The sequence below is a fragment of the Calidris pugnax genome, unplaced genomic scaffold, assembly GCF_001431845.1.
Source record: "Calidris pugnax isolate Ruff unplaced genomic scaffold, ASM143184v1 scaffold181, whole genome shotgun sequence".
Taxonomy (NCBI): domain Eukaryota; kingdom Metazoa; phylum Chordata; class Aves; order Charadriiformes; family Scolopacidae; genus Calidris; species Calidris pugnax.
Window position 1 is genome coordinate 10229 of NW_015090976.1, and position 14523 is coordinate 24751.

The window sequence follows — 14523 nt, forward strand, 5'->3', positions numbered from 1 at the left end:
CCCGGTGACCTCCCGGTGTGTCCCGCAGAGTCAGCGTCCTGGTGGGAGCGCCCAAAGCCAACACCACGCAGCCGGAGATCGTGGAAGGAGGAGCGGTGTACCACTGCCCCTGGCCCGCCGCCCGCTGCAGCCAGATCCCCTTCGATAACACCAGTAGGTGAAACACCCCCCCCGCCGCCCCGCACCACCCCGCACCGCGCCGCGCAGCCTTGAGCCTGTTGTTCCGCGGTCCCGGCCCGGCGCGGGTTTCTCCCGTGTCTCCCGTGGGTTGTGCCGCCTCGGTCCGGGTGTCCGCGGGTCGCTGGAGGAGTCGCGCCCGGGGGGGAGCGCCTGTGGCCTCCCCAGAGAAATAACAGGAGTGTGTTCAGAGAAGGGCGACAAAGATGGTGAGGGGTCTGGAGAACAAGTCTCATGAGGAGAGGCTGAGGGAGCTGGGGGTGTTCAGCCTGGAGAAGAGGAGGCTGAGGGGAGACCTTCTTGCTCTCTACAACTCCCTGAAAGGAGGGTGTAGCCAGGGGGGGTCGGTCTCTTCTCCCAAGTCACAGGCGACAGGACAAGAGGAAATGGCCTCAAGTTGCGCCAGGGGAGGTTCAGGCTGGATATTAGGAAAAATTTTTTCACTGAAAGGGTTGTCAGCCATTGGAATGGGCTGCCCAGGGAGGTGGTTGAGGCACCATCCCTGGAGGTGTTCAGAAGACGGGTTGATGTAGTGCTGGGAGGTCTGGTTTAGTGATGATGCTCCTTGTTTGTTGTGTGGGTGTCTATTTTTGTCAGTTAGGTTGACGGTTGGACAAGATGATCTTTAAGGTCCCTTCCAACCTAGAAGATTCTGTGTGTGCCCAGCTCATCCTAACGCTTTAATGAAAGGTATTTGTGGGGGATACCCTCATTTTGAAAAGAGGGTGATTTGATTTTGGGGTTGGTTTGGTTTTTTAGTGCTCAGAAGGCAAACACCCCCCCCCCCCCCCAAACTCGTGTCTCACACACTTCTTCCCAGTGACGACGAGGGGCAACGGGCACAAGCTGGACCATGGGAAGTTCCACTCCAATGTGAGGAAGAACTTCTTTGGGGTGAGGGTGGCAGAGCCCTGGGACAGGCTGCCCAGGGAGGGTGTGGAGTCCCCTTCTCTGGAGATCTTCAAGCCCCCCTGGATGCTCCTGAGTGATGTGCTTTGGGCAGCCCTGCTTTGGCAGGGGAGTTGGACTGGATGGGCTCTAGAAGGTCCCTTCCAACTCTGACAATTCCCTGATCCTCTGAACCCTGGAAATCACAGGGTTGCTAGTCTTTGCTGTTATTTTCAGCAAGGGATTTTCTGTGTGTTCGGAGGGATGAAGCACCTCATTTGGCATGCTCGTTTTAATTCTTTTCAGAAAGCAAGGGTTTTATTTCAGAATATTGGAAGCTAGATGCAAACTGATTTAGGCACAATGTGGATAGATTCTATCCACTTCCAAAATCCCAAGACAGATGTTTCTTATTTAATTAGAGGGAAAACACATTTTAAACAGTTCAGGCTGTTTATGTTTTCTGTTGTCTCTTTATAGGTCTTGAAAATAATTTAAACCTAGTGTTCGCAGGGTCTTTAATTCTTTTATTTAGGCAGACTGACAGTTTAATCATTAAGCAAAAGTTATGATTCTTTAGGTTATATTTAATCTTAACATTTGTGGGCGAACACAATACAATTCAGGTGTTGGTTTTTTTTTTCGGAGACCATAAATGAAATGAGAAGAGCAAGTAAACAGGGCAGTTCTTTACCCCGTCCAGCTCCAGCCACCCACACATCCTATTACTGTGTGAGTGTCTGGGAATTCTGCTCTGAATGCCTCTCCCATTATGCTGGGTGTTCTTCAAAACAGAGTAAGAGATGGCTCCTGTATGTTTGTGTGTGTGTGTATGTGGCTACTTGGGCATTTTATACCCCGTACAGCGTATCGTTATGTATAAATGTGAATGTATAGACATAGACAGTATGCATACAATATTTGTATTGTAATATGCCCTGAGTAGACATCTTTAAAATAAAATCAGTTTAGGAAATGCTCCTGTATTTCCATCTTATGATTAGATAGTTCATGTAACAGAAGTGGTCTATATTATCTGTACAAATTAATTTCACATTTGAATAGAAGTCTTACAGGCCAAAAGAAAATTATGTCATATTTTAAAGGCACCTTTTGCAAAATGAATGAAAACCTAGTGATGAAACCTAGAAGGGCATCTGGCTTTCCTGGGGGAAACTCCAGGAGAGTTGCCTGAAGAGACTCAGGACAGCTCCATACTCTTGGCAGAGATGTCCATTTGTAAATACACTGAGTTTCATATAGAGGCACAAACACAGATGGTGAGTAAGTGTATCAACGAGGCTTTGGACCGTGTCACACAAATATTCAGCTTGGAATATATTTCAGTCTTCCCAAGACAGTTCCTGCCCTCTGGGTCGATGCCTGGCCTGTAGACAGCTGAAGTGAGGCAAAGAGAGGGCTCATTGCGTAGAATCATAGAATCATAAAATTGCCCAGGCCGGAAGGGACCTCTAAAGGCCATCCAGTCCGACCCCCCCGCAGTCAGCAGGGACACCCCCAACTAGACCAGGTTGCCCAGGGCCTCGTCGAGCCTCTCCTTGAATATCTCCAGGGATGGGGCCTCAACCACCTCCCTGGGCAACCTGTTCCAGTGCTCCACCACCCTCACAGTGAAGAACCCTCTCCTCATCTCCAGTCTAAATCTGTTCCCCTCCAGCTTGAAGCCATTTTCCCTCGTCCTGTCACTGCAGGCCTTTCTAAACAGGTTCTCCCCAGCCTTCCTGTAGGCTCCCTTCAGGTACTGGAAGGCTGCTATTAGGTCTCCCCGGAGCCTCCTCTTCTCCAGGCTGAACAACCCCAGCTCCCTCAGCCTGTCCTTGTAGCAGAGGTGCTCCATCCCCCTGATCATCCTTGTGGCCCTCCTCTGGACCCTCTCCATCAGGTCCATGTCCTTCTTATATTGAGGGCTCCAGACCTGCACACAATACTCCAGGTGAGTAGGTGCAAATGCAGTGTGCTGGGAGGAGGGACTGCAGTGTAGGCAGGTTTAGCAGTGGTATTAGCTGTCTAATTCCAGTACCAAGGGTAGTAAAGGTGCCCTTTCACACAATTCAGCAACAGCCACCTGCCCTCATAGACAGGGACCTCGGGAAGGTTTTCACACCTTGTACCAACACTCATTCTTTGTTGACAGCAACATAAAAGCCATCTCCAATACACCTCAGATGACTCCTTTTGCTGAGGTATGGATGCATATTTAATTTCATTTTTTTCGCTCCAAAATATGCTACTTACATATCTCTCCACTAATCCCCCAAGCAGAGCAGCCCACATGAGCTCTAGCCTGGATGAGACAGTTCCTTTTGAAGCCTTTTGCCATTGTATGCCTACTGGGGCTTAGACAGTCCTTAGTAAATATGAGGGATATTTTGAGTTTATGGCTCTTTCTTATACTGGCATCTTGTACTTACTATGCCTTGTCCCTACAAAATCACTCAGAAATACTGCTATTCCCATTTTATATTTATATTCCTATTTTTAGATTTATTCTGATAAGCAGTAAAAAGTCAGTCTGGGTTATCAAAGATCCTACAGGAAGTTGGTGATGGTACTGGGAACTGACTCGGGATTTTTTTTTTTTCCTCATCCAGTGCCTTAACCCCAAGATTATCCTTTCTCCCAAAACAAAACCACCCAGTAATTGTTAGAGGACTGGTAATCCAGCTCTAGCAGCTTTAATTTTAGAGATTAATGCTTCATGCCTTATAGGAGATTTTTAAAAGTCTTGGAAAGCTTTGGGAATGTTCTCTGAAACAAAACCAAAAAGCTACAGAGGCTTCTTCAGAGCTGGAAGATTGCATTTTAATACATTTTTATGTAAAGCTTTCTTTTTTGAGTACTTTTTTCTTGACTGTAACCAAATAATATCAGCTCTTTCAGTTAGAGTCACTAAGCACAGTAAAAGAAAGAAAACCGCTGAATAATTGAAGGCATTTTTATTTAAGATCAGAAGTAAAAATTGAGTGGAACTAGAAAGAAAGGGAGAGAATGACATTTAAAAGGCAGTGTTACCCAACAAATAGATAAAGAATTTACTAAATGAGGATTTTTCAGCCACAAGAGTTCAATGGAGGACTTCTAAATTCTACAGGATTTGCAAAAGAAAAACAGATTCACATGTACTGTATCCCAGGTTAGATATGTGAAATTGCTGCGAGTCACAGCACCTGGTGAAATTTCCACTATAACATAAAAATTCAAGGGATCAACAAATCCAAGTGGTTGAAAACCACTGGCTTAAATTGCATATGGGCAGGAGGGCTCATGTCTTCTGTTTCTGAGGGCTGGGTACACAAGTGAAGCTCAGGTGCATTGTGTTCAATGCAAGTTACGTTCTGCTGTTGAGGAGGGAACATACAGTGCACTTGGATGGTATTTGGACTTCTACTGACACAAATAAGTGTTTAAGACCCTTATGTAACTGTACAGATTACTTCACTGTTTCCACAAGAATAGGAGATCTAATTTCAGGAAGGGTTCCTTCGTCTGCAAATACTTTGGTGCTATTTGTATTAACACTATTAATATCTCTAAGTGAAAACAGTGAGGACACTGACTACTATTCTGTGATGGCTTCAGTCAAGATTCTTGGCCTTTTCAAATATCCTGGTGTTACAGGTGTGGAGTTACTTTGTAGTAATTTACAGTTACCCTGTGTTTTACAGATATTTGGATGTTTGCTGAATGGATGAATAGATATGCCTTGTTACGGGGCCGTAAAGTATAACAAACTAAAAAGGAACAAAATCTCTCTCCACAGCCATTTAAGGCTTGTTTAAATGCAGTGATGAACAAAAACACACTCACGAGTCAAGGAAGGGAAGGATGAAAAAAAGGAATGCTTTGAGTTTGTAAAGTATATATTGTGTTAGATAGAGGGGGCACTTGTTCAGAAAGTGATTTGAGGGAACCAAGTAAGTGAGAGACACCTTAGTGAAAAACTTTGGCTTACTTACGTTCATATTATGGTGATAAATGCTGACGTAGGATGGTCTTTGGTCCTGTAAAGGCTGGTTTGTTGTAGAGTTTTGTTTTTCTCTGTGAATGATATCTTCTTTATTTTTAAAACAACTAAAGTTTTAGTTTAAAGAAAGTTATCCTATATCCTGCACGCCATTAGAGTCCTGAAGGGAGAATACAAATGCTAAGCCTAAATGGAGGTGACATCCTGCCACTGGTATAGGACAACGGTAGTGTCCCCCCATGGATCAAAGATCTGACACGGCAAGGGCTGCACCCAAGGTACAGTCACACAGGCTGGGACACTCAGGGCTAAACTCTATTCTTTGTGTCATGTAAGCTTTAAACAACAAAAAGAAAAATCCTTGCGGTTTGTGAAGCTCTCTCACTCCTTTTTTCTCAGAAACTAAGATCACGAGAGGCAGTGGACATTGCATTGGTTACTGATGTATGCCCAGCAGGAGCACTCAGTATTTACTCAATTCCCAGTGAAAGATATGAAAACACCTGTAAAAAAATGTGTCATTACTTCTGTGTACCACGTTCTAGCTGTCAAACACAGCCTGGGTTCCTTACTACTGGCACTAGTACTCAAAACCAAGACTGCTCTTTGTGGCACCGTGCATGTGTTGGGATGCCCAAGCTGGTCTGGGTGCTACCAGCAGCTGCAGAACTTGTGTTAGTGTGGAAATGCGCGTGGGCCAAACTACTCTGCTGAGAAGATGGCTTAGCTGAAGTTATTAGAGGTGCAGGAGTATCTGCAGCCCATTCCTAAAAGTCATACCACCTAACTGTCGTTGTTCTACAGGTAATTCTGCCAGATTGTTGGTAATTTCTCAGGTCATGTATCTGTGTTCTTCGTAGTAGTTAATCCAAAAGCGATGAGGTGATTCGCTTGCAAACTAACATCGATAATTAATCCTATTGATGAGGTAGTGTTCCTGACAAGGGATAGGGGAGCAGGAGGGAGGAGGAGAGAAGGAAAGAGGATGAAATTTTGACATGCTGTAGGATTTGGGCCAACCCATCCATAAGCAAGTCATGTAACCGGACATTCCCATGTGGGTCGGCCAGTAATATGGCCTCCAGCCAAGAAGGGGCTTTAGCAGGAACTCTCCACGTTTCCTGCTGTGGATACAGCGCTGACTCCGCAGCCCCGTCTTTGCAGTTCTTTAAAGCTCTCCAAATCTGGGCGCCGGGGCCAAGACTGTGGGCAGAAGCTGAAAGCACTGCCCCCGGGTGCACAACTGGTGCTTTCACCTGCTCCGCTGCAGCAGGGAACCGACACCAAGTATCATGGAAAGGCTTTTAGTATCCCCTTACTCCGGGAGACACGGGCTGAAGGGCAGAGACTCTTCTCCCTTGTTTCCTGGCCCTGTGGAGCCGTCCTGCTGCATCGCAGCGTGAGGCTGCGACACCCTTTGAAACTCAATGAGAGGACGGAAACAAGCGCTGGCATTATATTAAAGACCTGTGATCTGTCTTTCCTCTCTTAACCTACACAAAGCTCACTTCTCCTTTTCAATTTCCCCATTATGAAATGAGGCTTACAATGACTATTTCTGCTTTAAGCGTCCAGGTGGAATTCCCCAGTCCTTGTGTTGAAGCTGGGTGCTCTTCCGTTCGGCTGCCAGGAGAGGTAGCAGGAGAGCAAGACCAAGAAAACTTTCTCCCCGCTTGATTAGCTGGGGAACTAATGAACCGCTCGGAGCATCTTGCAGCCAGGAGCAAACTTCAGTGCCCCCTGAAGTGCACTATTGCATTTGAAATCTGGTAAAAAGCTAATAGTTCGTATTTCAGAAACTCATTATAACGGTCATTTTTAATTGTAATACTTAGCAGACTGCAACAGGTTCCTATGGTTTAAATTAGCTCCTAAAGAGAATTTCAGGTACCACTTCCCCAAAGTTTCCAGAACTCTCTGGGGTCTTTGCTATCCATTAACTTCACAATTTTTAGTAAAATAGGTTATATTTTTCTAAACTAGCTGGAGAAAATTTGAACAGCCTCTGAAGAGTAGCAGAGGAGGGGGATGTAGATCAGTTCTGGCCAAGCGTGCAGTTGATAAAAACCATGAGCTAATCTGGCCAGCAGTCGAGCTGATCGTAACAGAACCCAGGTACTGCATAAGGGAAGGATGTATTGTGGGACTCGAGAGGTTTAGTTACATGAAAAAATCATTAGCTGTAAAGATGGTAAGATTCTAGGGAAAACCTAGAATCCTGTTATAAAACAGAATTTGCATCTCAAGAGAAAGTGCTGAGGGAGAATTTTGTTGTACTTTTAAATGTTGACACATTTCAGTCCAGTATGCCAGTAAGACCTTATCTGGAGCCTCATGGTTCACTTGTAGCATTCGGATTTATAGTAGACCCTCATGGGTTTCTTTTATAAGTCTCAGCCTTATCCAAAGAACAGAAAAAAAATACCCTTAGCTATGTTAGTTCAAACCCTGAGGTCTTAATTTGTTCTTGATCAGATTGTACTTAGCGAAAAAATCCTGTTGGGTTTGATGGTTCTTTTTTTTCTTGTTTCGTGGAATGAATGTCCAAATAAAACTCTCTAGATGCAATCTATTAAATTAAAATAACTCATATGAATAGCATCTAAGGCACAATAAAAACCAGAAATTAAATAGATGTTTGCAGAATCAGATAAATCTAAAAATAGAAGCAACTTCTCATCGTGCAAGGGTTTTGCATCTCCCTACTGTCTCTAAACACTATGGAGTCGTTTTTTTCCACAGCATAAACGTTGAAGTCAATTGCTTGGCTTGGTTCCCTAGATCATAGTCTTTAGCTTTGCATTTGTATTCGGTCTTTCTGTTGAGGGTCTGATGTCCGTGACCCTGTGAATGTTAACAGACTCCCCTTTGCTTAGCAATGCAGGGCACTGGTAGTGGTACTAAAAAAGTATCACCCTGCCATGGTTGACAAGACCCCCTCTCTACCCTCAATTCCAGAATACAGGACCACGGGTGCCGGTATGAACCCTTCCCTCCTGTAAGACAGAACCCTAATGATGCACCAGGGCTGATTTCAAAGTTAAATTAGGTTGCTCAGAGCCTTGTGTAGCCAAGTTCTGAAACTACCCAAGGATAGACATGCCACAGCCTCTCTAGGGGATCAGTGCCAGTGCTTAATCACCCTCACCGTGAAGGGTATTTTATTTATATCTAATCTGAAATTCCCTTGCTGTAACTTGCTTCTTTTGCCTATTTTCCTTTTGCTGTGTACCTCAAATGGGAGTTTGGCTCTCCCTTCTTTCTACCTGTTGAACGCTGGATGAAGTTCCATTCCAACCATCCATGAAGGATGGTTGGACTCGATGATGATGGTTGGACTCGATGATCCCAAGGGTCTCTTCCAACCTCAATGATTCTATGATTCTATGATTCTAAGTGTAGATAGATCCTCCTTTGCTTTCAGGCCAAACGCCCGCTGGTCTTGTCCTGGTGCCTCAGGACTGTGCATAGCATTCCAGGTGTTGTCTCCACGTGAGTGGGATATTTACTTTCCTTGGCCTGTATATATTTACATAAATATAAATGTTTGTGGGTTTTACATGTTTGTATTCCCACTTTATACAAGCATGGATAGGTTGATGTGATTATTCACCTCTACTCTGTGTATGTATAACTATGTATAAATATATGAAATACATATTACATTTTACATTATCTATATTTATTTATATGTATGGATGTGCACAGATACACACACAGGCATATATCAAAAATGAAGCATTGTTTTCTCATGTTTAATTTGATTAAAATATTTTTATTTGCTTTTGTTCAACTGAGTATTTTCAAATTATAATAGATGCTGCATTTTTTACTTCTGGTTTTCAAGAGCTGAATGAATCACAATGAGCCACTTATCAGTGTTTGCAAATACACCTGTTTTTTATGCAGATCCTGATTACTACAACAAAGAAATATTTGTAAGGGTAGCATTTGATTTGTGCCTGTTAAACAGTTTATAATGTGCTGACTCAGCGACTGAGAGGAGACCAATCCTCATAGAAGGCGCCAAACTTAGTCTAATGGGTGCAAATAATGGATTTGCATTAACACTTGCTCCAGGTTCAGACTTTAATTCCTAAAAACGAATCTCTACACTGTTGTTCTTGCATTTCACTGTCTGTATTCAAATTTTTCTACTTGTCCAGCTACTGCTTTGGCAGTAGGGGCTTTTTCCCCTTCAGTAGCCCGTAGGTACCTCAAATCTAAAGGCTGGGTGAAGGAATACGGATTTTGAGAATCATGTTTCACTGTCTCCAGGGCTGATTCTGAAGCTGGATCGTGGGGAAGTACCAATTTATAGGAGTCTTGGCTCCTGCAGTAGAAAATGAGATGCTTTTGGGTTGCTGAGATGCCGTTTAAGGATGTCCCCGCACCTGGATTTATCCTTAGACATCTCTCTGCTCTTTGCTTATTCCTGGTTGTCTGGGCCTTAGTCTGCAATACAGACTCGGGCAGAACGATTAGGAGTGGCTCCAGGGCTGAGTTTCAAGCCAGATTTGTGAGTCATCCAGACTTGTTTGACCATCTGGAAGAGCTCCTGGGCTGGCTCTGAAGCAATCCAGCTGGTGCCCTCCATGTGCAGGCTCAGGCCTTGTGTGCCCAGCCCGGCTGCTGCCTCCTATTCCCATTCCTCTTCCTTGCACTAGTGTCACATCTGGTGATATAAGATAGCCTGGACTTCTTCCTAAAAGGGGCCAGGCATTCTCTTCTCGAAGAGAAGATGACGTTTGAATGCAGCCTGAATTCAAGCCAAGTTTTTGCTGCTCACAAAAATGTAGCTTAGCCCGGGGGTAAGGTACAGTATAGACATAGCCCTGTTGTATAAGGGTGTTGTCAGGATACAGACATGTTATTTTTTGAAATCCTTAGATAACACAGTTTTGAGGGATGTACAAAAGACAGAAATAACAACTTGATGTTTGGTTTTTTTTAAACTGGATTGCGATTTATCTGAGTAAACAAAGTTTTTATCTGAGCCTAGTCTAAGCTGTCTATCTACAGATGGTAGAAAAAACATGAAGTACTTTTAGGCCATTGTTATTCTGACCTTCTCAGACATTTGCTTTAGGAGGAGAAGAATTGTGCCCTGGATTACATCCTCGGTTGTAAGTGGATGACGAGCTCCGAAGTGGACATTTGCAGTGGCTTCATTCAGAAGCCACTCATTGTTTAATTGAATACAATCAGGCCGCAGTAGTGACAGTCCACATGTATTCAGACAAGTTAATTGCGTATATAACTTCATTTGGAGAAAGTTGTAGGGGAGGCAGTAGCTGGTCCCCAGCAATCTGAAATACTGAATGGTTGTTGCATAACAAAAGACTGAACTGTATTTTAAGGCACAACCTCAGAAACTGGGAATACAACTCCATAGCTCCAGCAAGGATCCTGAACAAAGGCAAATAGAGAATTTCTGTCAAAAAAGATTTATCTAGGGAAAAAAGTTATTTATTAATTTGTGTGTCTTGTGATATTTTACTAATTATTTTATAATGAAAATCCCATGCCACATGATGAAGGATTCATGTTACACCATATGCGACGGAGCAGGGTGGTTGTATGTTTATGGTTCTTGCAGATTTACTGATAGATTCAGCTATGGTTGTTATAAATTCTGCAAACAGTTGCCTCAGTTTTAAAACCTAACCTCTTTTCAAATTTTAGTATACTTTGCCAGTAGACAAGTGTGCTGTTTTGCTTGAAAATGTAAGCTCTTTTTAAGTTAGAACATGGGTCATGAGTATCCTCGGAGCCAGACCAGCATTGGCTGCTGTAAGCTGACCGTGGCTGATCTTCAAGCTTCAAAAGCTTTGTTTCTACCAAGATCTCATCTGTGGACATTGATCATGTTCAGATCTGCTGAAAAAAAAAGAAAAAAGAAACCTTTTAAGTTTGAAATGGGTCTGGCTTCACTGGAAAAAATAATCAGAAGGGGTTTTGCCAACAATTAGGTAGGAGCTGGCAGCTCCTACAGTGCCGCGTGTCTAAGTCACTGTCTCCCACACTCTTAAAGCTTAGGCCTAACTTAAATGAAATGTATTTTTAAATGAATATTTTTAGAGTAATTTTAAATTATTTTTCCTGAATTTTTAAGATCTAAATATTCCTGGAATTTACCTCTCATCTCTCTTAGCATGGATTTCCATACTAGCTCCTGTAGTTGGTGCAGCACAGAAACAAATATTTGTGTGAAAGAAGACGTTTTCTCAGAGACTTTCAAACTTTCACAGATTCATTCTCATTCAGCTTTTCTTCATGTTTACTAGAAAAATACAGAGATGGAGTACCCTTGTTCAACAGGTATAATGCATTTTTCTTTATACCTCAGTTTATACCTGTAACATTTATGAGGTTACCATGAGCTGAGGTAACTGGTGATCCAACAGCCCAGGAAGGCACTCAGATATCTCCTTTATTCCTGTTGGGCAAATCCCATGAAGTGTTGGCTTTTTAAAGGTGACAATTATACCAGCTGCATTTTTCGTTTTGTTTTGCTTTGTTTTTAAATGTGTGTAAATCCATGCAATATAATCTGACATAGCTGTTGGTTTTTTTTCTGCGTTCCAAAGTAGACGGTCTGTGGTTTTATTTTCACTTAGAGTGAATAAAAATCCAGGGGTCTTGTGAAATCCCTCCTGATAGGAACCAGAAACAAACACAAGGGAATGCAGATACAAGGGGAAGGAGTAATGCCCTGCTTATGTATAAATTGAGAGGTTCATTAGGAATGACTGGTAAGGGAAGAGCATAGCTCATGAACATATGGGAAGTCAGTTTACTTCATAGAACTAAGGGTGAAAGGAAGGGATGTCTGCTTTTTATTAAAACCTGAAATGCATTATAATTGGCCTGAGTCGTTGCCCAGATGGCTTCTCTTACGCTGACATCTGTAAGAGTGTATATAAAGCAACATTAAGAAGCTGTCTCTTGTGACAGTGTGTACACATGTAATTCTGTTAAAAACTAAGTCTTTTGCTATCTGTAGTGTTGGTCTTTGAATAAGCATGCTGAGAAATGTCATTTGTTTGACAAAAACTAATTATGGAACATGCTTTTTACATGGAAGGTTTCTGCCACATGTGAGAAAACTTTTTAGGACTTTTCACCTTTTTTTGTAGATTTGTGTTCATTCTTTGTCATAAATTTCATGTAAACCTTTTTTTTTTTTTTTTTCCAGGGGGAAACTCAGGGTTTCTTCTTTCAGTTCTTTATATCTTTTTCCTGAAGTTTAAATGTAATTATTTTGAATTTTTACATTTGAATTTAAGTTGTTTTCCACTGACCAGTAAAGAGCTTAAATGACACCAGGATGTCCGTTTCCTAATATGCTGGTAGGACAGTGACAGTGGGTGCAATGTCATATATCCATTAGTCTGTTCGCTTGTGGGTAATACTTTTTAAATCAAGGTGTCAACATGCTGCTTCTTTCTTTATCAGACAACAGGAAAATTAAAGTCAACGGCACCAGGGAACCTATTGAGTTTAAGACAAATCAGTGGTTTGGGGCAACAGTCAAAGCTCATAAAGAAAAAGTTGTGGTAAGTCTTATGCATTTGGTATTCATTTGGAGATAGTGTTTATTTTTCTCAAATATATATCTTTAATAGATCTGTATGTGTAGATTATGGAAACAACTCTATGATTATGCATGAATTATAAAAGAGATGATGTATATAACTCAGAAAATGAGAGCAGTCAATAAAATCAAATTGAAGTGATCAAGTTAAGATGATCCCACTGCCATGTGAAAATAACAAAATGCCTTATTGTTATGGAAGTGAGTGATGATTTTTTAAAACAGATAATGGACATATTGTAGAGGTACACCATAACTGATAGTTACATGCTATGAAATGTTTTATGAAACTTTATTGGGAATGTTAAATGCAGAAAGTAATGGACACCAGGAACCTCTGCTGAAGATCAATCAGTGAGAGAAAGCACTGACCTCTTCTGTCACATTTTATATTGTTTTGAGCAGCTATGTCATAGTCATGGTAAAAGCTGCAAAAAAGTCATGATAAAAAGCTCCAAATCAAGATTGCTGTCAAAGTGTTAACTTTGTCTGTTTTCCAGTTTCATGGACCATTTTACCTGTGTTGATAAAGAACCCAAGGAGGGGTCAAGTACTTTTATTGCTTAGTAAAGTATTGATGATGCTGCTTACACACAGACATTTTATATTTACAGTTTATGCTCTAGGGTTTACATTAAAATGTCACCGAAATAATTGTGATAAGAATAATTAGTTTGGTCATTCATTTTATTAGTTTTTACAACTGCAAAGCAGCAATTTGTGTCTTGAGATTTGCTTAAAGCTTCCAATTATCACTTAAGAAGTAGTCATAATGGAAGAATTATGTAAAGGAAATGCTCTCGCTTAAAGGGTATGCCTTGTGGTTAACCTAGAGAAGGATTTTGACATGAAACAGGTAATGAATAAAACATCACCCTGTTCTGTTACAGTTACAGTTCTGTTACAGAACTAGCATATAATGTTAATTCTCTGTCACTTGTGCCAGCGTTATCACGGCTCTCAAATTTCCTATTCCTATTCCTATTCAAAATTCCTATTCCTATTCCTATTCCTATACATGACAGGCCTTCATGTACCACTCTTTTGCATGTGCACTTCCTAGTTAAAAGTATAAATATTATGTCACTTTTCTGAATTGTCAATGTAAAAATTCTAAAAATAGCTGAATTTTTTTCATTTTATATACTCTACTAAACAACAGTTCAGAAACTGAAATAGAATCGTTCTTTGCCACCATTTGCTGTATCTTAATCAAATAAGCAGAGCACCTCATCCCCAACCGGTGTGCTGTGTCTGTGCCGGCCAAACTTTGGTTTGCTTCTGATAACTCTTCTCAGGCTTTCCAAAACAAAGATACGGTCAGAGCGTTTCAGGCAAAAACTTGAATACTGAAGCTGGAAAACTTTGTCTTTTAAGCTTTGTAGACTGAAAGGAGGGAAAAAGAAAATCTAATCAAGCTGTCAGGAACTTTTTTTTTAAACTACTACTGTCATAGTACTGCTCCTGGGTCAGGGCAATCCCCAGGATCAGTGCAGGCTGGGGGATGAAGGGATTGAGAGCAGCCCTATAGCGTGTTGGTGGATGAAAAGCTAGACATGAGCCAGCAATGTGTGCTCACAGCCCAGAAAGCCAACCCCATCCTGGGCTGCATCAAGAATCACAGAATCTTCTAGGTTGGAAGGGACCTTAAAGATCATCTTGTCCAACCGTCAACCTAACTGACAAAACTGACAAAAATAGACACCCACACAACAAACAAGGAGCATCATCACTAAACCATCCCTCCCAGCACGACATCAACCCGTCTTTTGAACACCTCCAGGGATGGTGCCTCAACCACCTCCCTGGGCAGCCCATTCCAAGGGCTGAGAACCCTTTCAGTGAAAAAATGTTTCCTAATATCCAGCCTGAACCT

At 42.0% G+C, this 14523-nt stretch overlaps 1 protein-coding gene across 1 annotated transcript in view; it reads left to right on the forward strand.

The window, feature by feature from the left end:
• Positions 1–20: 20 nt before the first annotated feature.
• Positions 21–14523, forward strand: part of ITGA8 (integrin alpha 8) — a gene marked incomplete at its 5' end in the record, with an annotated part of 122777 nt that continues 108274 nt past the window's right edge. The window contains 2 exons of the mRNA XM_014952942.1: positions 21–153; positions 12509–12609. Coding sequence (XP_014808428.1) covers positions 21–153; positions 12509–12609 — 234 coding nt within the window. The remainder of the gene's footprint in view (positions 154–12508; positions 12610–14523) is intronic.